This window comes from Dreissena polymorpha, chromosome 4 (genome assembly GCF_020536995.1).
Source record: "Dreissena polymorpha isolate Duluth1 chromosome 4, UMN_Dpol_1.0, whole genome shotgun sequence".
NCBI classification, from domain to species: domain Eukaryota; kingdom Metazoa; phylum Mollusca; class Bivalvia; order Myida; family Dreissenidae; genus Dreissena; species Dreissena polymorpha.
The window spans coordinates 139107728-139125795 of NC_068358.1; the positions used below are offsets into that span (position 1 = coordinate 139107728).

The following is an 18068-nucleotide window of genomic DNA, read 5'->3' on the forward strand; positions in this document are numbered from 1 at the left end:
TTAATGCATGCACGTAAATGTGTTGCTCCAAATTAGCCTGCGCATTCCACAGTCTCTTCTAAATGAAAATCCATCTAGGAGGAAAGTGTTGCACAGGCTCATCTGGGACAACGCTTTATGCACATGAATCAAGCCCAGTTTTCAGAGAGTGCTGCTCAATTTTATCAATTAATTGTATTGATGATGGCCTTGTTATGGGTCTGAAGACTGTACAGCACCATTGGTCTGAGGACAAAACCTAATACAATTGTCTGATCTTCAATAATAAAAAAAATATTAAGTCAACGAATAAATAAGAACTTTATTAATTGGTATTATAATATGACTCAATGGAGCATATTTAAGTGTAAATAAAATAACTTATTTTAATTTAAAAAAAAAACATTAAAAAATACAGCTTGATGCAAAACATTCATGAAATCTGATGACTTTGATCATAGCATGCTTTGATCATTTGTGTGACAAAATCATAAATGGCAAATGAAGTCAAACCCTTAGAAATGTTTCTTTCTTACTAGTCTTTCTTTCCCTTTAATTAGTTTTCAACTGTATCCTTTGTTGTCAATGTAAAGAATACATCAGAGAAATGACCAAAGCAAACTTGTTGCTAAATAGCCAATGCCCTTTCCTTTCTAGTGTGCATCTAGGCTTTATTCAAATCCAAACCTTAAAGAACATTTTTAACAAATTTCTTTCAGCAAAAACATATACACTATTTGTCACTCAGTTGACAACCGCCAATATATTTAACCTTTATTTTGTGTTGTTGTTAATTTAAAAGTTTTACTAAAAATACCAAGTCTTAAGCTATAGAGTATTATTTGAGTATATGGCGACCAAAAATGTCATCACCTATTGGCCAAGATAATCTTTATTTTTTTGTACAATGCAGCTGATAAAGAATTTTGATAGGCAAATCTCATTTTGGCGGCAGGTTTTATGAATGTCTTTTCCTCGTTTTCGCAGCTTTTCAAGATTATTGTCGACATTCATGGTGTATCTAGTAGCAATCAAACGAGATTCTCTATCAAGATTATAAAGTCAATTGAAAATGTCTGGTTTTAATCAATAACATAAAATTAATTCCAGAAATCTACTTAATTTGTCACTGGCTGTGATATCTATCAGATGCATAATCTGCATTGATGAAAATTAGCAAGAGCCTTTAAGGTCTACAACTTTAAATGGCTATGTGGGCTTGATTCGATTCTTAGATTTATATAAGCAGGCTTGAAAGTATTTATATAAGCAGGCTTGTAAGTATTCATATAAGCAGGCTTGTAAGTATTTATATAGGCAGGCTTGTAAGTATTTATATAAGCAGGCTTGTAAGTATTTATATAAGCAGGCTTGTAAGTATTTATATAAGCAGGCTTGTAAGTATTTATATAGGCAGGCTTGTAAGTATTTATATAAGCAGGCTTGTAAGTATTTATATAAGCAGGCTTGTAAGTATTTATATAGGCAGGCTTGTAAGTATTTATATAAGCAGGCTTGTAAGTATTTTTATAAGCAGGCTTGTAAGTATTTATATAAGCAGGCTTGTAAGTATTTATATAAGCAGGCTTGTAAGTATTTATATAAGCAGGCTTGTAAGTATTTATATAAGCAGGCTTGTAAGTATTTATATAAGCAGGCTTGTAAGTATTCATATAAGCAGGCTTGTAAGTATTCATATAAGCAGGCTTGTAAGTATTCATATAAGCAGGCTTGTAAGTATTTATATAAGCAGGCTTGTAAGTATTTATATAAGCAGGCTTGTAAGTATTTATATAAGCAGGCTTGTAAGTATTTATATAAGCAGGCTTGTAAGTATTCATATAAGCAGGCTTGTAAGTATTTATATAAGCAGGCTTGTAAGTATTTATATAAGCAGGCTTGTAAGTATTTATATAAGCAGGCTTGTAAGTATTTATATAAGCAGGCTTGTAAGTATTTATATAAGCAGGCTTGTAAGTATTTATATAAGCAGGCTTGTAAGTATTCATATAAGCAGGCTGGTAAGTATTTATATAAGCAGGCTTGTAAGTATTTATATAAGCAGGCTTGTAAGTATTCATATAAGCAGGCTTGTAAGTATTCATATAAGCAGGCTTGTAAGTATTTATATAAGCAGGCTTGTAAGTATTTATATAAGCAGGCTTGTAAGTATTTATATAAGCAGGCTTGTAAGTATTCATATAAGCAGGCTTGTAAGTATTCATATAAGCAGGCTTGTAAGTATTTATATAAGCAGGCTTGTAAGTATTCATATAAGCAGGCTTGTAAGTATTTATATAAGCAGGCTTGTAAGTATTTATATAAGCAGGCTTGTAAGTATTTTTATAGGCAGGCTTGTAAGTATTTATATAAGCAGGCTTGTAAGTATTTATATAAGCAGGCTTGTAAGTATTTATATAAGCAGGCTTGTAAGTATTTATATAAGCAGGCTTGTAAGTATTTATATAAGCAGGCTTGTAAGTATTTATATAAGCAGGCTTGTAAGTATTTATATAAGCAGGCTTGTAAGTATTTATATAAGCAGGCTTGTAAGTATTCATATAAGCAGGCTTGTAAGTATTTATATAAGCAGGCTTGTAAGTATTTATATAAGCAGGCTTGTAAGTATTCATATAAGCAGGCTTGTAAGTATTCATATAAGCAGGCTTGTAAGTATTTATATAAGCAGGCTTGTAAGTATTTATATAAGCAGGCTTGTAAGTATTCATATAAGCATGTTCATATAAGAATTCTTAAAAAAAATAATGTTTTCATATAAAAACTTTCATACAAGAATTTTTATATAAGAATATGGGATTGCTTGTCCAAAAATCACATTTTGCCGACCGAATCTGCTATCTGATTTTTTTAAACAAACCTCCTGATATACAATGGTTAGATATCACATTTCTGCTTATGTTAATTGACATCACAATGTTTCCTTATGCTGTACACATGTAACTCCATAGACACTTGATTGTTAATGTTATTGGTATTTATTGTTTTGTAATATAATGCTTCATAAACAGATATCGGTGATATTATATGTAGAAATTGTGTGCTACCTTCATTTCTTATCTATGTTACCCATGAGGTACTTGTAAAACCTGTAGGGTTCAAAATGGCACCAGAAGTGAGTGTAGTTGTAAAAACTCACTGAGTTTTTGCTAATTATTGCATGAACTTTAATCCGACCATCTTATTCTATAAATGCTGTGTTACCTGTCTAAATTCTTAAAGATGTTCACAGACTGGTCTCTAGCAGTCAGTTTGAAGGTGAGGGCAGCATGATGATTTTCTAAGACAGCTCTGCAAGAATATCAAAACACTAGATTGGTTCATTGATTGAGATGTCTTATTTAGCTACATGTTGAAAAATAACTGAAAAAATACATAATTGGAATTGCTTTCATTTTTGGAAAGTTATTTTTACTATTTTGATTGTGTTACACACATTCAAATTAAATAATAAAATACATTTGAGTACAAGTTTTGAATATAAAACATTTGCTTTGTTTTATTTCCTGGAAACATGAATACAATGACAAAAATCAGTGACTTCTACTTTAAGTCAAACTACTGTGCAATGAACGGGCTTTTTATGGCTGGACACTGATTAATGAAGCTGTGTACAATGTCATTCACAAACAAGCCTTGAACAAAAATGCCTACAATCTGAATCAATGAAACAAACAGTTCACAGTATGAAGCCTGGAGATCTAGAGGCCTATATGTGAGGGGAAAGATTCTTAACCCTTTACCACTAAGATACATATTTTGATGCACTTATAGTCCCTTAGAAAGCAACATTTAATTCAAGACCTTTCTAACTAGATTAAAGTTTTAAAGGCTTCATTTGCAACCATTAGATACTGATGAGTAGCAAACAGCATAAAACCTGAACAGACTGCGAGTTACTCTGAGTGGAAAAGGGTTAATGCATGTGTGTAAAGTGTCATCCCTGATTAGCTGTTTGCAGCCCACAAGGCTTATCAGAGACAATGCTTTCTACCCAAACTTGATTTTTGCTACTAAGAGACTTTCTTTAAACAAACAAATACCATAACAAGAGATGTGTTTGTCAGAAACACAATGTCCCCTATTGCGCCTCTTTGAATTTAAAAATAAATAAATGTACCTTTGACCTTGAAGGATGACCTTGAATTTGAACTTTCACCACTCAAAATGTGCAGCTTTATGAGAACGCCGCTTTGAAATATTTATTTGACCTTCGACCTTGAAGGATGACCTTGACCTTGAAGGATGACCTTGACCTTGAACTTCCACCACTCAAAATGTGCAGCTTCATGATAACGCCGCTTTGAAATTATTTATTTTTTACCTTTGACCTTGAAGGATGACCTTGACCTTGAAGGATGACCTTGACCTTGAACTTCCACCACTCAAAATGTGCAGCTTCATGAGAACGCCGCTTTTAAATTATTATTTTTTTACCTTTGACCTTGAAGGATGACCTTGACCTTGAAGGATGACCTTTACCTTGAACTTCCACCACTCCGAAATGTGCAGCTTCATGAGAACGCTGCTTTGAAATTATTTTTTTTTTTTTGACCTTGAAGGATGACCTTGACCTTGAACTTCCACCACTCAAAATGTGCAGCTTCATGAGAACGCCGCTTTTAAATTATTATTTTTTTACCTTTGACCTTGAAGGATGACCTTGACCTTGAAGGATGACCTTTACCTTGAACTTCCACCACTCGAAATGTGCAGCTTCATGAGAACGCTGCTTTGAAATTATTTTATTTTTTTTGACCTTGAAGGATGACCTTGACCTTGAACTTCCACCACTCAAAATGTGCAGCTTCATGAGATACACATGCATGCCAAATATCAAGTTGCTATCTTCAATATTAAAAAATGTGTTTTTAAGAAACACCATGTCAACTTCTATGCCGCTTTGAATTTTTTGGTTTTTTTTGTTTGACCTTTGACCTTGAAGGATGACCTTGACCTTTCACCACTCAAAATGTGCGGCTCCATGAGATACACATGCATGCCAAATATCAAGTTGGTATCTTCAATATTGCCAAAGTATTCATACAAGAGCTGTCAGAGGACAGCGCGCTTGTCTATTCGAGTGCTTGACAGTATAACGTAAGCCATCATGGGGATATTGTTCATATTCAATAATTTATTAGACGATCTTTCAAAAATAAAAATAAATAAATATGAATCTTTTTTTTTTTGGGGGGGGGGGGGGTAGGGGGGGGGGGTAGGGGGGTGAGAGGGATGTATAATGTGGGGTGTGGTAATTTATGAGTTGATGTTTAAAAAAAAAAAAAAATGGGGGGGGTGGGGGGGGGTAGGGGGGGTGAGAGGGGGTATAATGTGGGGTGGGGTAATTTATTAGATGATGTTTAAAAAAAAATTGGGGGGTGGGGGGTGAGAGGGGGGGTTTTATGTGGGATGTGGTCATTTATTAGATGATGTTTAAAAAAAAAAAATGGGGGGGGGTGGGGGGGGGAAGGGGGGGGTGAGAGGGGGGTATAATGTGGGGTGTGGTAATTTATAAGATGATGTTTAAAAAAAAATGGGGGGGGAGAGGTTGGGGGGGGAGGGATTCTGGGTAGGGGCATTGGGTATTGTTTGGGTGGAATCCATTGTGGTATTAAGGTAAGTGTTGTTTTGTCAAAGTAATAATTAAATGTGGTCATAAATAAAGAAGTTATGGCAATTTAAGCAAAATGTTCAATTATCTAAGTATAAAAGGGGCCATAATTATGTCAAAATGCTTGATACAGTGGTCTGCTCTTGTTTATAGGTTGGGGTCATGTTGGTAAACAAGTATGCAACATATAAAAGCAATATGTCAAAGGATATATTTGGGGTAGTACGCAAACTTTAACATAGATTTATCAATAATATGCATATTCTAAGTATAAAAGGGACAATAATTATGACAAAATGCTTGATAGAGTTGTCTGCTCTTGTTTATAGGTGGGGTTATGTTGGTAAACAAGTAGCCAAAATATAAAAGCAATATGTCCAGGGACAATGAAAATAAATGGGGAAGTACGAAAACTTTAACAATTGCTGCATATTCTAAGTGGAAAAGGGACCATAATTATTACAAAATGCTTGATAGAGTTTTCTGCTCTTGTTTATAGGTTGGGTCATGTTGGTAAACAAGTATGCAAAATATGAAAGCAATATGTGAAGGGACAAAAAAAATATTTGGGGTAGTACGAAAACTTTAACATTTGCACGCTAACGCTAACGCAGACGCCGGGGTGAGTAGGATAGCTCCACTTTATATATTTCATATATAATAGTCGAGCTAAAAATGAGCGATTTTGGCCACATATACTTGACCTCTGACCTTGAAGGATGACCTTGACTTTTCACCACTCAAAATGTGCGGCTCCATGAGATACACATGCATGCCAAATATCAAGTTGGTATCTTCAATATTGCCAAAGTATTCATAAAATGAGCGAATTTGGCCACATATATTTGACCTCTGACCTTGAATATATGCATTAACCCTTTCCCACTTAGAAGCAAAGAAAAAATGGCTTTGTGCAAACAGCATAAAACCAGAACAGCCTGCAAGAAACTCACAGTCTGTTGAGGTTTTATGCTGTTTGCTGCTCATAAGTATCTAAGGGTTGGAAATGAATTTAAAACTTAAATCTCAAAAGAAAGGTCTTTTATTAAATTTAACTTTCTAAGAGACTTCAAAATACGTATCTAAGTGGAAAAGGGTAAAGCAAAATTTTTATAGGAGCTAGGAATCCTTTTGTAAGATTAAATAATTGTTGTGAGGTGCGTGCCTATGCCAGGCATAGAGTTTACTTGGGCTACAGATTTGTAAAATTGAAACACAGCATGCCGCGTTACCTTGGCTTAAATAGTATTGCAGTAGATTGAGTAAGGTGACATTTTGTGCATATTGTGTACATCAAATAGCACACATGTACGACAAATTTACACAGAATTACCTTCAGAAGTATATATGCACTCCTTAAATATTGACAAAACATTGCACATGTATGCTAACAACTCTACCATCCTCTTTTGGGAAAGAAACTTATGAAACAGAAATAAATGTCAACACAGACCAAAAACCATTATTGAACTCTTAGCAAAATAGGTGTGTCTATGTATCACTTAACATAACACAGTCCAATCTAACTGCCGGAATGTCCTTCGATCTGGAACAAGGTCTTTGATCTTCGCCGTTAATCAAATTTCTGATATTGTCAATGTCAATTTTGTCCGGACAGAGCAAGGCTTTTAACACTCTCTTCAAGGAGTAACTCATACATTTATGTGCAATATTTAATTATAAAAATTTCAGGAAGAGATTGCATTTGAATTGATATTCTGGTCTAACAACTGCACCATGTTCAATACATATTGCACTGTTCAAGTGTACAACACTTACTGTCTTCCATATCGTATCAGACTTACAGGTCATTACTTCATTACAAAGTGCAGAGAGGTATGATACATAATTTCTGTTTGGTAGTAAAATAACTTAGCTTATAAGGCAGAGACATTAACCCTTTGCATGCAGGGAAATTTGTCGTCTGCTAAAATGTTGTCTGCTGAATTTCTAAAATTAGCATTTTCTTCGATTTTTTTTAAAGAATACTATCAGAATAGCAAGCAGTTTGGATCCTGATGAGATGCCACGTTCTGTGGCGTCTCATCTGGATTCAAACTGTTTGCAAAGGCCTTCAAAATTTGGTTCCAACACTGAAAGAGTTAATAACTGACAATTAAATACTTGCCACTCAATAATTTTATTAACTAATCATGGATCCATAGTTAAGTTCCTAATACAAGCACAGGCTTATAAAGTCTCATCAATTGTTTCCAATTCTTTGGAAAAAGTTCAGTACACAAACAGAAAGCTGGAATGATTTATGTTTTTGCAACTGGTGGGATTGCAATATTTTTTGTACAACATTAACATGCCATTGAACGTGACAGAGAGGTCAATATGGAGGTTCATAAGGAATGCAACTGGGACAATTGGCATAACTATTTAGCTATAATGTCATTATAGAGTACAGAGAGGTCAATGTGGGACTTGATGAGGAATGCAACTGGGGCCATTGGCATGACTCTTTTACTATAATGTCATTATACAGTACAGAGAGGTCAATGTGGGAGTTGATAAGGAATGCAACTGGGTCCATTGGCATGACTCTTTAACTATAATGTCATTATAAAGTACAGAGAGGTCAATGTGGGGCTTGATGAGGAATGCAACTGGGGCCATTGGCAAGACTCTTGTACTAGACTTACATGTCATTAAACAGTACAGAGAAGTCGTTGCGGGGGGTGATAAGGAATGCAACTGGGGCCATTGGCATGACTCTTGTACTAGACTTACATGTCATTATACAGTACAGAGATGTCGTTGCGGGGGGGGGGGGGGGGGGGGGATAAGGAATGCAACTGGGGCCATTGGCATGACTCTTGTACTAGACTTACATGTCATTATACAGTACAGAGAGGTCACTGTGGGAGTTGATAAGGAATGCATTGCTCTTCCCTGGATGGTCCACATCGTGCACTGCGGCTGCAATCAGTGCTGCTACCTCGTCTATAGGGTCAAATATAGCCTGAAAAGGACACACAACAATAATTTTTTTCTGGTACAATTGAATGCCATTATAATGAAAATTACAGGCAAAGTCTGGCTTATTTTTTCTCGATAATTGTCTGCTTAGGAAGATTGGCATTAGAGATGGGAGGAATAATAAGAGAAATTTGCAGAAAAGTTGGAAAAACAGGAATTCAAAGAGAAAGAACAAGATGTGTTTGTGAAACACAATGTCCCCCTATATGATGTTTGACCTTGAAGGATGACCTTGACCTTGTGAAGGATGACCTTGACCTTTCACCACTCAAAATGTGCAGCTCCATGAGATACACATGCATGCCAAATATCAAGTTGCTATCTTCAATATTGAAAAAGCATTCATAAAATAAGCGAATTGGGCCACATATATTTGACCTCTGACCTTGAAGGATGACCTTGACCTTGACCTTTCACCACTCAAAATGTGCAGGTCCATGAGATGCACATGCATGCCAAATATCAAGTTGCTATCTTCAATATTGCAAAAGTATTTATAAAATAAGCGATTTGGGCCACACATATTTGACCTCTGACCTTGAAGGATGACCTTGACCTTGACCTTTCACCACTCAAAATGTGCAGCTCCATGAGATACACATGCATGCCAAATATCAAGTTGCTATCTTCAATATTGCAAAAGTATTCATAAAATAAGCGATTTTGGCCACATATATTTGACCTCTGACCTTGAAGGATGACCTTGACCTTGACCTTTTACCACTCAAAATGTGCAGCTTCATGAGATACACATGCATGCCAAATATAAGTTGCTATCTTCAATATAGCAAAAGTTATTGCAAAATGTTAAAGTTGGCGCAAACAGACCAACAGACCAACAGACCAACGTACAGACCAACAGACCAACAGACAGACAGGGCAAAAACAATATGTCCCCCACTACTATAGTGGGGGACATAAAAAGTATGATAATGTAGGAAAGGTATAAACAAGAGTCTATTAATTTTATTGTCAGCATAAACGTTCTGAAAAAGTTTCTTTAAGATCAGATTTTTAAAAAAGTGGCCTGTAGGGTGGTTACAAGCTAACAAATGACCGCACCACAAACTGTCAGACAGTGTAACACAATACTGTAGGTAACAGTAGGAAAGCCTTACAATTTGTGATAAGCAAAGCGCTAAAAAAGGTGTACAATGTGGTCATTCCTACACTAGTTTACTTCAGTTCTCACATCAAGATAATGTATATAATTGAGTCCTGTTCTGAGAAAACTGGGCATAATGCATTTGCGTAAAGTGTTGTCCCAGATTAGCCTGTGAAGTCCACACAGGCTAATCAGGGACGACACTTTCCGCCTAAATTGGATTTTTGCTAAGAAGAGACTACTTTTAAACAAAAAATGTCATAAAAGCGGAAAGGGAGGGTCGACCCTGATTAGCCTGTGCGGACTGCACAGGCTAATCTGGGACGACACTTTACGCACATGCATTATGCCCAGTTTTCTCAGAACATGACTCAATTATATGTGCAATTGCTTTGAAAGGTCACACTTTGCAAAGTTATTTTTTCTATGACAAGCACATTTTTTTTAACTTTATTAATTTCTTGACCAATACACCCTTGTCTCTCAGAAATCTACATGTTGCCAAGCTCTTGTCAATAATTACTTAATGTCCTTTATGTTAATAGCATAACTTTAACAAGGTCTTTCAATCTAAAAACCACATCTCGGAAAATTAAAGGCAAAGTACAAAATAATGTCTCTGTAAGTGCTCCCAGCCAATAATTACGCACTCTAAATTTCACGAAACCCCCCACAAAAAAGACATTCCCGAGGACATCTGATTTGACTTGCCGTTGTCCAATTATCACATGTTTCCTTGAATACTCTATGCCTGCTCCCCATTTCTGTAGCCAATGACGTCATTGAGCCAAATTAAGTGTATAAACATCTCGCTTGCACAAATATTTCTTCTTTTTATAATCACAGATAGGTTAGATATGCCCGCTTAGGCAAGTTCAATTTTTTTCCCTGACAACCAATTATCCAGAAAAAACCTGTTTCCAGAGATTCCTGCTGAGAGCTCTTTTCACAATGATATTCAATTATATTCTTGCAGCAAATAATCAAAGAAAAATGCCTATGATCCGAATGAGAAACGAGTAAATCCGTATCAGGGGTGGCGAAATCTCAAAAAACTATACTTGTCCACGGACAACCATTTAGGAAGTTTAACTTGTCCGTTGCTGAACTACACTTGCCCGTTAATGTTTATATAAATTATAAACGCATTTATTGATTAATGTTAAATAATGTGGAATATATAAAAATGAGTATGATTTGCTTGTTTTGTTTATAATTGTATTCCAATGGTACATTCATTATATCAGTATATTAAAAACAATATAAAGACTTTCTCAAACTTTAAATCTTGCGAAGCTAGTGTTATACATTGTAATCTTAACAAATTAAACTTAGTCCAATATGTGGACCTCATCAGACTGAGGCTCCGCTACTGTTAGCAATTTGATTATATAAACTGGTAACCATTGAAAATCTGTTAGCCAAGTTTCTTGAAAAGTTCTGGTGCGTTTACTTAGATCATATTTTTTATCATAATCCATATTAGTTTTTTGGGAGGTGGGCTGCTCAAAGCTTTGGGTTTCTGCTCTGTTGTTGAAGATTAAAAAAAAAGTTTCATCTTTACCATTAAAGTCGTCTTAAATAACAAGGTAGACCGTGTTTTGATTATCTTAGATTGATACTTTTTATTTCCGTCTGATTTTAAAAATAAAAAAAACAGTTTGTACACTGTCTAACAGTCTGGCCGAATGTTGAAAATGCGGCATGCTTCCGGTCTCTTTTAGAATAAGGGAGATCACTGCGCAGGAAAGTGCACGTATTTTAGCTTGATTGCTCCGCAAATAGCACTGACAATCATGTCATTGCATGTCAACATCCGGTTTTGTAAAACTTAATTACTGCTTTAATACAATGTATTTTTGTATACCTGGACGCGACTTTTAAAAATCTTGTTGTCCACTGACAACTTAATTGAAAAAAATCAGTTGCCCAGACAAGCAAATGTACGACTCGGGCAACTCGGACATTTGATATCGCCACCCCTGCGTATATTAATCATGTGAGGTCCTCAATTCGAAAAAGATCCTTAAGGAAAACGTAACAATACAGTTTCTCAACTCAAAGATTCTCCGCACGTCCTGATATATAGCAATCACAATAACTTGTGCATATTGCTTCAAAATGTCATATTTACCCTGGTGTTCATCAAAATCTGTGGATTTAACATAAATAGAATATCTAAAAAATTCTACTTGGGTATAACACAAGGTCATTCACAGCAGTTTTGTGAATTAAGACATTTAAAAAGGCCATAATATGAAAAGAAGCGATTGGTTCAATTCATAGAAATTCCAGTCATTTGGTGCTCACCAAAATGTTTAACAAACTCAGATATAACTTTTTTTCAAGACACACAGTGGAAACTTATACATAACATCAAACCAAGAACACAAGTGGTTCTTTAAGAATTACAGAAAAATGTGAAAAAGAAGGCTAGCTATTTAAATGTAGAACAAAACATAATTTTTACTTCAACTGATCACATTTTAATGAATTTACTTTAAATGATAACTAATTAATAATTTTACAAAAATTGACAATGTTATAATTTTAAAAACATGACTAACAAGAAACCGTTGGAGACGGGTGATGCTCCCCAAAGGTTGTTTTTTTTGTCACAATATTGCACTAATATTCAGATAAAAGGAAACGTCTTGAGGGCACAGTAGTTGGGGGGGGGGGACAAGAATTTTTTATATAAAATTTCAAAGAGCCATAACTCTGTGAAAAATCATCCGACCAGAACCCGCTGATAATATGCACATCTCCTCTTGGTAGTGAAGATTCCCATAAAGTTTCATTGAATTCCAGTAATTAGTTGCTGAGAAATAGCCCGGACAAGAATTGCACTTTATGTACAGTTAATGGAAAATTTCAAAGGGCCATAACTCTGTGAAAAATCATCCGACCAGAACCCGCTGATAATATGCACATCTCCTCTTGGTAGTGAAGCTTCCCATAAAGTTTCATTAAATTCCAGTGATCAGTTGCTGAGAAATAGCCCGGACAAGAATTGCACTATATGTACAGTTAATGGAAAATTTCAAAGGGCCATAACTCTGTGAAAAATCATTCGACCAGAACCCGCTGATAATATGCACATCTCCTCTTGGTAGTGAAGCTTCCCATAAAGTTTCATTGAATTACGGTCATTAGTTGCTGAGAAATAGCGCGGACAAGAATTGCACTATATGTACAGTTAATGGAAAATTTCAAAGGGCCATAACTTTGTGAAAAATCAACCGACCAGAACTCGCTGATAATTTGCACATCTCCTCTTGGAAGTGAAGCTTCCCATAAAGTTTCAATGAATTCCGGTCATTAGTTGCTCAGAAATAGCCCGGACAAGAATTGTGCACGGACGGACACATGGACGGACGGACAGATGAAGCGGTGACTATATGCTCCCCCCCAAAAATTTTGGGGGAGCATAAAATTAAATCAGTTACAATGACCTACAAACAATCTCTTAACCCTTTCTCACTTAGAAGCAAAGTGAAAATAGCTTTGTGCAAACAGCATAAAACCAGAACAGCCTGCAAGTAACTCACAGTCTGTTCAGGTTTTATGCTATTTGCTGCTCATCAGTATCTCAGGGTTGGAAATGAAGCCTTTAAAACTTGAATCTAGTTAGGAAGGTCTTTAAATTAAACATTCAAACATACTACAAAAGTGTCAAAAAAGTCTCAAAGTGGTAACAGGTTAAACAAATAACTATAACTAATTTGAAGCAGCAGTAATAAGTGTCATGTGATGGATTTTTCACAATTTGTAACAAGACAATTTTGCATGGCCCAATTGCTTTATAGCACCCAACACAGAGAACGTACAGTGAAGCGTTAGATCAGTTATCATTGAAGGTTTCAATGGATCAAAAGATTATTATAAGCTCTACAGCAATCTTTATACCACCAATCTTTACTATTTAAAGATTATTTCCTCATAGCTGCTGTGTCACATTTAGTTTAAACCTATTTATTTTAGCTCGATTGCATCGAAAGCCTAAGGCTTATTTGAAATGCACTCGAGTCTGTTTCCTGGGACTAGAACCAGTGCTGTGTCACATTTGTTTGCCAACTAAACTAGGACATTTTACTAATATATCTACAAATATATCTACAATAGTGAATATGACATTTGTCACGTTTAACTGTGAAACACACATATTTATTTTGTATTCATTGCTAATAGACAGGACATATAAATGTAAGTTACTTTAGATTACACAGACTTAGTAAAAGTTACATAGACTTTTAACTCCTTCACAATCCTATTTATGAAATAGCTCACAAAGTTTCCTATCTATAACAACATTAAATGCCTTACAATTTTATTCATAACCATTTTTCCACAGGTAAACTCACATGTAAGTATAATATGCCTTAGGTTAGAGAAGCAAACAAAAACTTCAGACACAAGGAAACCCAACCTACGCAAGTACACTTTGCTGCAGGTGTAACACAAGAGGCAAGAATGTGACATACATACATACATACAAACATAAATGGCATGATCCGAATTAGAATCAAAGCGCATTACACTAAGCTGAAGGTGTTAAAAGCAATCAATGATACAACCACAAAATGAATAATGGACCACAGGGCATTCTTAAAATGTCACTAGTACTGATTGTTACAAAGCCCAAGCGAAGCACAACATTGCACTCTTCTGGATTATTTACATGGTTGATGTGTAGTCCATAGCAACAAACGTTTGCAGCAAAGTGTGTTTCAGTGAGAATAGGTTGAAGCAATTAGAGTAAGAGCACCTATAAACACAAGCAGGGTAGGTAGTCTTCAAACCACACAATACCAACTAGAACAAGTGGCCTTCTATGACTTAAGTTAATCATATGAAACTGACATTTGGAAACTAATAAACAGAGCAGTGATTTTTTTTCCCACTTTGGGAAGGTACCGGTACCAGCACAATTGGAAAAAAATCTGCCCTGAAATTGGAAACATTTGTGTTGTGAAGTCTTCATATTGGGAAATTGGGTGTATTTAATTTTATTATCCAAAATACTTCAAAATTGATAACTAACTGTTGTCAAGTTGTCAATATTATATTTACTTAGGTTCAAGCCATAGAGTTGCATAGGGAAACTAACTGTTGCATTTTTTTTATATAAAAAAAAAACCTTCAATTGGGATTGTATTTTTTCCCAATGGGGAATGTGTCTTTTTCAGGAACTTTATAAAGAAGGAAAAAATTTGATGCACAGGGGTGGAAAATAACCGAACCACTCACAGAGTTCACACCTTTTTTTATTTGGTTTAAACATATTTATTCAATAATGTGTTTAACAAAATAATGTAAAATCCCTATAAAAAAAAAAACAGTCATTGGTCAATTATTGGTGGGGAGATGAGAGGAGGGATGGGCAATCGTCAAAAAACATATAAATGCAGGAGTGGTGTACCTTGATTTTTTCTCGTTGAAGGAAGTAAGCAGTGCTGTTGAGGACGTCCGCAGCATGGGTAGAGTTGTGGTAGCTGTTAGTGCATTGGTAGCTGGCCTCTATCAGCTGCAGCCAGTTGGCCATGCACGTCTCCGAGATACTCAGGAACGAGCAGACATCAAATCGGGCCATTGTCCTTAATGCTACGTATACTAGCGGTCTAAAATCAATGAAGAGAATACACAATTGGAATAATCACGTGTGTGTGTACATTCGGAATTATCCACAAAATTATTATGAAATGTTTTACTGATTACATTATACAAGGTCAACAAACTTAATAATAATATGTCAGTTATATTAGATTTTTTTAAAGAAACCAAAACAATTTATTCAGTACAATCATACTATAGATATCATACATGCCATACGTCCCGGATTGTCCGGGACAGTCCCGGAAATGAAGAACTTGTCCCGGAAATCTTTCAAATGTCCCGGAATTTACAAAATCCATATATACATGTACCTTATCTTAGGCTTAACTGCACCTCGAATCTGTGACAATGCCTACCCGAATAGGCAGACTACGCTACGTGTCATAATCGATCAATTAACAGGGGTCCTGTTATCATATCGATTGTCTCACGTTCGCGGTCAAACCGAAAAGGCGGCATTGTTTAATGTGGTTGTTAATTGACTTTAATCTACTATGTCATTATTTCCCGCTGCGTAAGGGCAAAGGAAAGTTTTTCACACATCTGAAGTCCAACATCGCTGAGAAAAATTAAAAGCAGTTTATGTTCGCACGTTTAACCGACAAAGAAGTTGAGTAAAAAAGTAAGCATATAAAAACGTCATTATTATATAAATGCTATAAATGAATAAAGGCGTATCAACAACTACGCGTTACACACCGGTCTTAATGACAATAACGCAGTAACGTCACCTTCTATGTTTAAAACGCTTACACTGAAAACACATGGCTTGTATCTAAACGGAAGTAGTAATGTTTAATTTGACCTTAATAGATCAAGTGTATTTCGGATAGGCTTTCGAACTTTTGCAATTAACAATGAAAAAAAAACGTACAAAAAATGCATACATTGTATGTCTTTAAATATCGCTACATTTTATACATGTCCCGGAAAATCGGCAAAAGTCCCGGACAATTTAACTCGATGTCCCGGAATTGGTCTGAAAAATTATGGCATGTATGATAGATATATTAAGGCAGATGATGAAGCATTTAAAAAAAACAATTACGAAATTTAAGTAAATGTATTTTTTAAGCTGAAATAGTCCAACAAATGTTGTTGACAATGGACTATAAAAGTGAAAAATATGAAACAAGATAGTGCATTGTGTGTAACTCAAAGAATTATTAATTCTGTAATACTATTTAGTGTATGTTTGAGCAAATCACTTACCCTTATTGCAAACAGTTTACACAAATGCTGTGATTTGTAACAATTATCAAACCATCATGAAGTGAAGTCCCCACATTCGTTTAAAATCTATTTTTTCGTAAGAACAATCTGAGAATTGCAAAACAGTCTAGTGAGATGTCCAATGACTAATAACAGAACTCAAATACAATAATTATTGGGTCAATGTGACCAACAACCACAGTTCAATAACGTCCATAAACTTATAGCACTGTTATCGGTGTGTCCAATGATTTTCACTACGATGTTGATTATACATATTTTTTATACATCATGGCTTTTTAATAAATTTATTCTTTGCACGTGCAACTGGTTGTGCATTGTTACAAACAAGAAAAAGTAGATCCAACCTAACTATACTATCACTTATAAAGTACTTAATTTCTTGTTTTTCTTATTATATAATTTAGTTTGCAAACAAAAATATCTATCACAGTGATTTGTGCATATTCCACACTGACTTAAGTAGGAAATTCAAGCAGATCTTGAGTTTCTATACTTCAACATTAGATTAACCCATTTATGCCTAGTAGACTCTCCCATCCTTTTAAATTGGATCAATTTATTTCAAAAATTTGGGTTGTCTAGTATATTTATTTCTATATTTTGAATATTTCTTACAGAAATTCCTTTAAGCAAACAGCGCAGACCCAGATGAGACATCATACGGCGTCTCATCTGGGTCTACGCTGTTTGCCAAGTCCTTTTTTCTAGACACTAGGCATAAATGGATTAATTCTGATGTGAACTCACATAATTTGAAGTACCCAATATGGATTCTCTTCCTCATTATTATTAGCAACAAGCAAAACTTCATAACGAAGGTCAGGGGTGGAACTACATCCTATATGCTTAACATTTCAATATCTGCAAGAAAAGTTTCACATTCAACCCTTGCTATATCAATGACAATTTATAGTGTGGGAAATAAATCAAGACACAACTGCAATGCAGACTCCCCCCTCCAATTCAGCATTTTAAATACCGTTTGTTTGTGACACGCTCCAGCTCGATTATGTCAAAGTCCCAGGAGTCCTCTTTAACCAACAGGTTGTTAATGTTGTCTGGGATCAGCTGGCTGGAGATGTGGTGGTGTGCTATGTGGCTGGTCGGCACGTGGGCTAAAACAACAACAACAACAACATGTGTGTTAGCTTGGAGGGAAAGGAGGCTGAAACAACAACAACATAAATCGGATCAGATTGTGAAATATGTGGGCGGAAACAACAGCGGAAATGTGTCCCATCAGTGGACAGATAAAAAAAATTGAGGGCTGGGATAGCAATAGGCGAGGGGGTATATCATGCTGAAAAAATGAATAGTGAACGATTTAAATGGCCTGCATCTGCACCGTATAGTCTCTGTCTGCAGGTTGGCAAAAGGTGGTGGTATTCACATATAAGCGCCTATGAGCTGACCTTATGATAGGCTATGATTGTCAATATATAAAGCATTTGACATATCACATGATTTTTTTTTCAAATAAAAATACTTTGTTCTTGTTTCAGAATGAAATTAAGT

General features: G+C 35.4%; 2 protein-coding genes across 4 annotated transcripts in view; one reads left to right on the forward strand and one right to left on the reverse strand.

Annotated features, from left to right (window-relative positions):
- LOC127876904 (high affinity cAMP-specific and IBMX-insensitive 3',5'-cyclic phosphodiesterase 8B-like) overlaps positions 1-18068 on the forward strand; it is a 406208-nt gene that overhangs the window by 227986 nt on the left and 160154 nt on the right. The gene's annotated exons all lie outside the window — the stretch shown is intronic.
- LOC127876905 (high affinity cAMP-specific and IBMX-insensitive 3',5'-cyclic phosphodiesterase 8B-like) overlaps positions 1-18068 on the reverse strand; it is a 140868-nt gene that overhangs the window by 6261 nt on the left and 116539 nt on the right. For both annotated transcript variants that reach the window (XM_052422412.1, XM_052422411.1), the window contains exons 13-16: positions 17533-17668; positions 15124-15322; positions 8449-8579; positions 3202-3288 (exon numbers count right to left, since the gene is read on the reverse strand). In XM_052422412.1, coding sequence (XP_052278372.1) covers positions 3202-3288; positions 8449-8579; positions 15124-15322; positions 17533-17668 — 553 coding nt within the window. The remainder of the gene's footprint in view (positions 1-3201; positions 3289-8448; positions 8580-15123; positions 15323-17532; positions 17669-18068) is intronic.